This window comes from Cryptomeria japonica, unplaced genomic scaffold (assembly GCF_030272615.1).
Source record: "Cryptomeria japonica unplaced genomic scaffold, Sugi_1.0 HiC_scaffold_77, whole genome shotgun sequence".
NCBI lineage: Eukaryota > Viridiplantae > Streptophyta > Pinopsida > Cupressales > Cupressaceae > Cryptomeria > Cryptomeria japonica.
In genome coordinates this window covers 59,709-66,812 of record NW_026728899.1, presented here as the reverse complement: position 1 = coordinate 66,812, position 7,104 = coordinate 59,709, and the positions used below count along the sequence as shown (strand labels likewise).

The 7,104-nt window shown below is 35.8% G+C and overlaps 1 protein-coding gene across 1 annotated transcript; it reads right to left on the bottom strand.

Annotated features, from left to right (window-relative positions):
- Positions 1 to 5,699: 5,699 nt before the first annotated feature.
- On the bottom strand, positions 5,700 to 6,384 carry LOC131864152 (putative germin-like protein 2-3). Its single transcript, XM_059215169.1, has 2 exons — positions 6,327 to 6,384; positions 5,700 to 6,232 (listed from the first exon to the last, which is right to left on the bottom strand). Exons 1-2 carry the CDS (start codon positions 6,382 to 6,384, stop codon positions 5,700 to 5,702), a joined length of 591 nt encoding a protein of 196 aa, XP_059071152.1.
- Between the last annotated feature and the right edge of the window lie 720 nt (positions 6,385 to 7,104).

Sequence of the window (7,104 nt, the reverse complement as noted above, 5' to 3'; positions counted from 1 at the left end):
TGTACTGAAATAATGCTTCTCATATCTACTTTCATCTGAATTTTCTCAGTTGGCTTTGCAAAAATTGAGCCAAGTCTTAGGAATTTGATAAGTCTAGCATGGGAGATGCTTGCATACTTGTGAGCTGCAAACAATTAGGAAAATGAATGTGTGAGCCTCATTTGCCAAAACTGGGAAATTATGGCTATACTCCTTTTATTTGATTATGTAAATTGGTAACAAAGATTCTCAAAATGAACAGATATTAATTCATGCATCAATGCCATTTAGATTCATTCTCATGATTTAGAAAAAATCTCAATCCCTCGCAACAAAAGGAAAAGGAACCTAAGTTCCTAGCTCTTCCTTAAAGATAACAACTAGGCCTTTTCTTATTCCTAATGTCATTGGCATTGGTTAATGTTATGATCTTGTTTCCTCCATTTTGATATTTAACTTAATTTACGGGATGGTATAATTCAACATGCCACGGAAACCAATATTTATTTAAGTACAAAATATTGCATATTACGTTGATATAAATGTGGTACTACTGAAGCCAACATTGATATGAAGGAATTTTTTTTTGGTTCTATCTTCATATTTCACTTCTCTTGAAATTGTGTACATTCTCTCATAAATACCAACAATGCTATCCTCGCACCCTTTTATGTTCCATACAATAATGTGATTCCTCTAAATCCACAAGACCAATAGTGCCACAAAGAGTATAATGATTCTTGTGGCTCATGTAACTATTTGGTGGTCCTTGAGGTGTTATTTACCTTCCGAATGGGCTTCGGGCAGTTCCCTCTGTGTATCGGTCTTGAAACACATGATGTTTTTGGTCTGCTTGTTTGGTTTCTTGCGAGTTGGGCTGTTTTGGAGTGCTGTTTTTTTCGGGTCCGTGGGATTCTCTGTGGAAGGTTCCCTTCTATTGAGGGGGAGATGGATGTAGTTGGAGTTGACTTGTCTCCTATTGAGGTGGAGTATGATGTTTTTGGTGTTTCCTGGAAGTGTCGTTGGGGTGTTGATGGGGCCCCTCTTCTTGGCTGTAAGGATGTTGATGCCGATCTTCTTGCTGACTCTTGTGTGTCTCCTATAGAGGTGGAGAGTTGGTTGTTGGGCAAGTTTCTCTCAGTATGGCATATTTTAAAGCATATGGTTTTTGGAGCCATGATAAAACCCACGGTGGTTGAGGGAGCTCAGAAAAACCCCATGTTTTTTGTTTCTTGTAGGGACAGGTTGGATGCTAGCAGTTTTCAAGGGCCAAGTTTGGCCAATGTTGGTTTTTGGTTAGCATTGGTCTTTGTGGCTTTATGTGGTCCTACGAATCTATTACAAGTTGAGGGAGCCTAGGAAAACGCTTCTAGTTGGCCGAGGGTGCCAGAAAAACCCTCGTTCTCTGTTTTTTGAGATGTTTTGTTTGTTGTTTTCGAGCTTATGGTTGTGCCATCCTGTTTTGTGATGTTCATATTTTGATTGGTGGATGCCCGTAAGTCTAGAAGGTTTCAGGTCCTTTTTAAAACCTGTTGTCCACTGTCAGGTAGTCTGGTCCATTTCTCAATGCAAACCCTCTGTTTGTAAAGGGGTTTGGGGCCCCTTCAAAACTTGTTTTATCCTAATAAAAAAATGCTGAAAAGGTGAGGTGCTTAGTCCATTATCATCTCAGAAGTTTTACAAGCCAAATGCTTAATGACCTTTCAAATACATTTTGGACCTTTTCTAGAACGCTCACAATTCACTAGCTTGCATTATAAGGAAGACTCGCTTAATCCACATGCTTGACTATTGCAACAATCATCTTCTACATGTCACCAATATGAGAATAGATGTTTCAATGAAATTATTTATTTGGACATGACCTGAACGGGTATATGTATAATTACAAGTGCGTGATTAAGTTGCATCTAGAGGAATTAAAACACATCTAACACACAATAACTAAAGTAATATCAATCTAAGATCTCTCCAGACTGTTCATCTTTTTGTCTTGTATGGGGCTCATCTAGTTGTAGAGAAAATTATTTACACATCCCCATCTTTTGTAGATCAAGTTCATATGTAGGCGAACCAGTCAAGCATGATGAAGATTTCGAATATTGGTCTTAATAATAGCAACTTTATATGTTTTCATTCATTATCCTTGTTTATCTTCATTTCCTCTACTATTATAAAGTGCTTGTCAAATCATATTGTTTGGAGTATGCGAAATATATTATGTAGCCAAGGATATGATATTATAATGTATGTTATTCAATGCATATGCCAACATGTGGTACACATACCTTAAATTAGTTATAATTGGTCATAAGCTATATTAGATAATTAGGAGGCCTAGATGAATTTAGTGGTTTACACCTCAGTTATATTGCTAGGAGTTCTAGATATAGGACACGATTGTCATTGCAAAGACATGTGTTGAATACGACATTGCATTTGGAGTCTCTTGGAGATATAGTATGTAGCGAATTCTTCCATAAGGAATATTATAAACTGTTATCGGACCTCAAGGCATTATTCTATTTTTGTATATCAATTAAGAAGGTCAACATGTGAAGCTCATATCTCTCTCGATTTGACAAAAGAAAATTATAATTCATAGAGGCTTTTAATCAAGAACTTGTCCAGTCTATTACAATATTGATTTTTAGCATATTTGAGGTAGCTATTGTGAACTTAGGGGTTCCACAAAATTCACTCTTAGTGTTGCAAAACAGTGATCGTTGTTTTTATTTATTCTAGGTGGTTAAACAAGGGCACATTGATCCACCAGAAGTCTAGATTTGAATTCATTTTGAGTAACTCATTACAATTTTAGGGGTTTTCATAAATTTTCTCCTCAGTCAGTTAGCACATGATTTTGTTATATTTTTATATTTTTCGAAAGGTTGTAAAAATTTATCACTAGTTTATATTTTTCGATTTGAGGGTGAAAAAATTATGAAATGATTGACTCAAATTTGTGTCAACAATATGGATAGAGCATGTTCTATTGAAATATATTTCCTTAAAACCCTATTTTTAATGGGGATTCCTGATTTTAGTGCAAGTGGAGATATATTAGAATGATGGAACCAATATAAAAGATCTTACGATGCAAATTATGGAACCGGTATGTGATCTAGATAGATCGTCAAGCTAAAACCAAAGGAATGATCACCTATGGATGACTCGGTGATAGGAAATGACATCATATTTGTAAAGACTTGCAACAATAGATTATTGACCTGAATTAGTTGTATTGTATTGACCTAAAACCTCTTCAATGACAAATTTGTGAGTCAAATAAATCTATTGGTTATCTAGAGTTCTATATCATTTAATGTAAATTGTCTCTTTTACATTTTTTAAATTTGGATATCTAAGGTCACATATGGCTCAACTCGATGCAACATGTCCGCTATTGTTTTGTCCTTTCCTTTGAAGATCTACCTCAATTCTAGAATTTGCAATCACTCTCTTTTATTTGGATGCATGTTATTAAGACCACTTACTCAAATAATGAACAATAACTCAAGTTCTTGCAAAACATAAAAAATATCGGAGATATTGCTCACCATTGGGTCATGCATTTTGTCTACATTTTCCAATATTTTGGATTTTCCCAACTTGAATCTTGTACATAAATAACCAAAGCCACATTATTCTATTTTGGTGTAGCATTAACCACAATGACCTTGAGAGAGAACCCTAGGTTTAGTGAATGTCATGAATTATTTGTGCTAGTGAACCACCACTATTTGCAGGACTCATATGATTGACGTGCGAATCTTTCATAGAGAGACGAGAAACCCGGTGAATAAATAGATTCCTCATGGAACATGATCAAGTAATTACTTATACCTCATTGACTCCCTATTTGCGTAGGCAAGGGATCACATATGTGGCATTAGACATGCTAAAGAAAAGATCATAAGCACAATCTATCAGAGCAATGTGTCATCTTACAATAGCCTTATTTGTTATCTATGTGAACAATGTAGAATGGGCTTGATAATTAATATATTGATCGATACAGTTGGAGATGGATGCAAGCGCAATGAAACTTCTCATATTACTAGATTATTTGAGGTATAGACATCCAAGGCATGACGGAAGAGGCTTTTAAGCTTCACAATGAACTGATCGCTAGAGGGGCTATATATGAAGCTTTATTCATTTGAACCCCTAAAAATACATAGGAAAAATAGAAGATTATAAAATTGACATATCTCACCGATAATGTATCAGTTATATCTATTATCTTATTCTTCATTACAGTGTAATTGACAACTTCTCAATATGACGACACTTTTATCTTCCTCATATCAATTAGCAAATGGCTTCAATATGAAAATATCCTCCGCCTTCACATATTTCTCAAACTTACACCTGCATATCCATGGATCCAAGGAGCTCCTTTATGCACCTCTTAGGCTTGCAACAATAATATTTTTCCCGCATGAAACATACATGGCCTACGGCAACAATATTTTCCTATCCTATTGTGCTTATTCACATATGCAGATTTGCATTTGCTTTGATAGGAAACCTATGGTTAAATTATTGGTTATCATATTTGATGATCTATAGAAATGCTTATACAAGGAGGAAATGGTTTGAGGAATTTTTTTTGTAACCGAACTGATAGTTTATGATTGAACAAGGTAATATATTGCTAAATTTTTCAACTAATCATATTTTTAATATTACATACAAAGTTTTTAAAATCAACATGAGCATTATCCTTTTTCCCTTTAGTATTTAGATCTTCATACATAACATCCACATTGACATATTTATTATAACGTAGGAATGAATTAGGGGAGATTTAGAAAAGCTTATTTTGGGAAGCCATAAATTAATTACCCTCATAATTAACACCATGTAAATGAATTGTGTTATTATCAATAATCTATCTTCACTGTCTTAGATTTTCCATGTCATTCCAACTTATTAGAAATGTTTAATACAAGAGGCCCCTCAATCATAACCCTTATGTAGGTAGATTGATGTAAGAATAGGTGTAATATGTGTCAAGGTTATCATATTATCCCCGATAAAATATTGCGATATTGGATGCAATGGATATTCTAGTTCTATGGATTTTCTTGGAATTTAGACATAATGAAACCGTATTGCATTCCATCGAAGGTATACTATATTTATTAGAGCAATCATTCTTATCTTGAGGAGAGTCCCTAACCTTCTGGAATGACTTCTTTGATGGGGAGTCTTGAAGCATTGGATGATTGTGAGGGTGATTTGAAGAACAACTACTAATTATATTTCCCAATAACTATTTCCTACTTCCAAACCATTCACCTTTTATGTCAGAGCTAAAATGAGGTTAAGACTATGTTAAAGAACACCCTTGACAGATTGGCATGCAAGAATTATAGTGTTACTCATTCTATCCAAGTCAAGCACTTTGTTTGTTGTTGTTCCTGCAATATTTATGTTAAAGAATATATTGTTAACATGTTGCAAATGAATGTATACCTAATACAAGGATGCTCTTGTATAAAATATTCATAAATGCCTTCAGATGCTTCAAATTAATCCTTCATCTTTGGAATATGCGGAGGATATAGTCATGTTCAAAACAGATGCTATGAATAGCAGAAGAGGACGGCAATAACTCTAGAAAGATTGTTTTATTGAACGGCAAGGAAAAAGAATTTGGGAAAGACTTGGTCCCCTCTTGATTGTTTTGTTTGATAGAACACAGCAAATTCTTATGCGAATTTCTTCTGAATGTAATCCACAACTTCCTGTGTGATGCGGAAGGCCTTGGCCAATACGGAATCTGGGAGAGGAGGATCCGCTGCAAACAGAGAGTTGGCGATTGTCTGAACTCCCGGAAGCTGGCTGCTCAATGCAGATATGGCCACCGCATTTTCATGCCCCACATTCTGCTGGAAATGCACAAGTGCCTTTGGAAACACAAACACATCTCCCTTCTCCAACGTTTTGCTGAAAAACTTGTTGTTGGTGTCAATGAAACCCACAAGAAGCTGGCCTTCCAGTAAAACAAGAACTTCGGTGGCTCTTGGGTGTGTGTGAGGAGGATTTATTCCACCCACTGCGTAGTCGATGCGGACCAACGATATTCCCAACGTATTGAGGCCTGGTATCTGTTTAACGTTCGCCATCGTTACGTTGGAGCCCACATCATTGTCGGTGTTCCCTGCCTGCCCAAGTCCCCGGAAGAAGAAGTCGTCTGCTGAAACTTGCATTGGGTCTTTGCAAACGAACCCGTTCACCAAAACTGTTTAAAGCAAAATCAAATCAATCTATTACTAACTCGACTCGTCTAATAAGCAAATCATTACCATTGTTTATGTATAAAGTTTTTTACTCACCTTTGCTTTCCTCATCTGCAACGCAGAAATCTTGCAAGGGATCGGAATCCCCTGCCATGACCCTGTCGCTGTAACAACATATCAACAGAAAAAGTCCCAGTGTGAAGTAAATCATTCGGTTAGCCATTATAATAGAAACGCAGATAGTACAAGAGCTCAGAAGGATATGAATGTGTGTTACAAGCCCATTACAAGCTTTATATAGCCCAAACCTTATGACTAATTCATCTTCACTCCGTATATTAAATCACCAATCCTTGTAATATTATAATAATATACTTCCAGAGTTGTTGCTCTTTTCGATACGTCAGAGTAAGTCTTGCTGCAGCATATGGCTATCTCACCTGCTACCGCAGATGTATTCTCACCATTCTTTCATTATCGTTGAAATTTTCTATCTTCTGCTGCATATGCTTATCTGAAGATCAGCTTACCTCCTGCCTTAGACGTATTCTTCCTCATATTCTCGCCACCGCCATTAATTTAGTAATGTGGAAACGATTAGACTTTATTGGAGCGATGGCCTTCTTCAAAGGAACTAATATATACATTTTTCTCAGCCGTCTCAGAATTGGTAAAAGAGGAAATTTTCTTGGATGTTGACACAAACACCGTCCATGCATGCTTTATATTGCGTCTTTCTTGAAAACCTTTTTACGCTCGGGTAGGATAATCTCAGTTTTATTATAAAAATATACGTGTTATATTCGTGAGCCTTTAAAACAAAGAATAGTTCTAAATTATCATTAATATTTTTGGTTTATAATATTAAGGATTC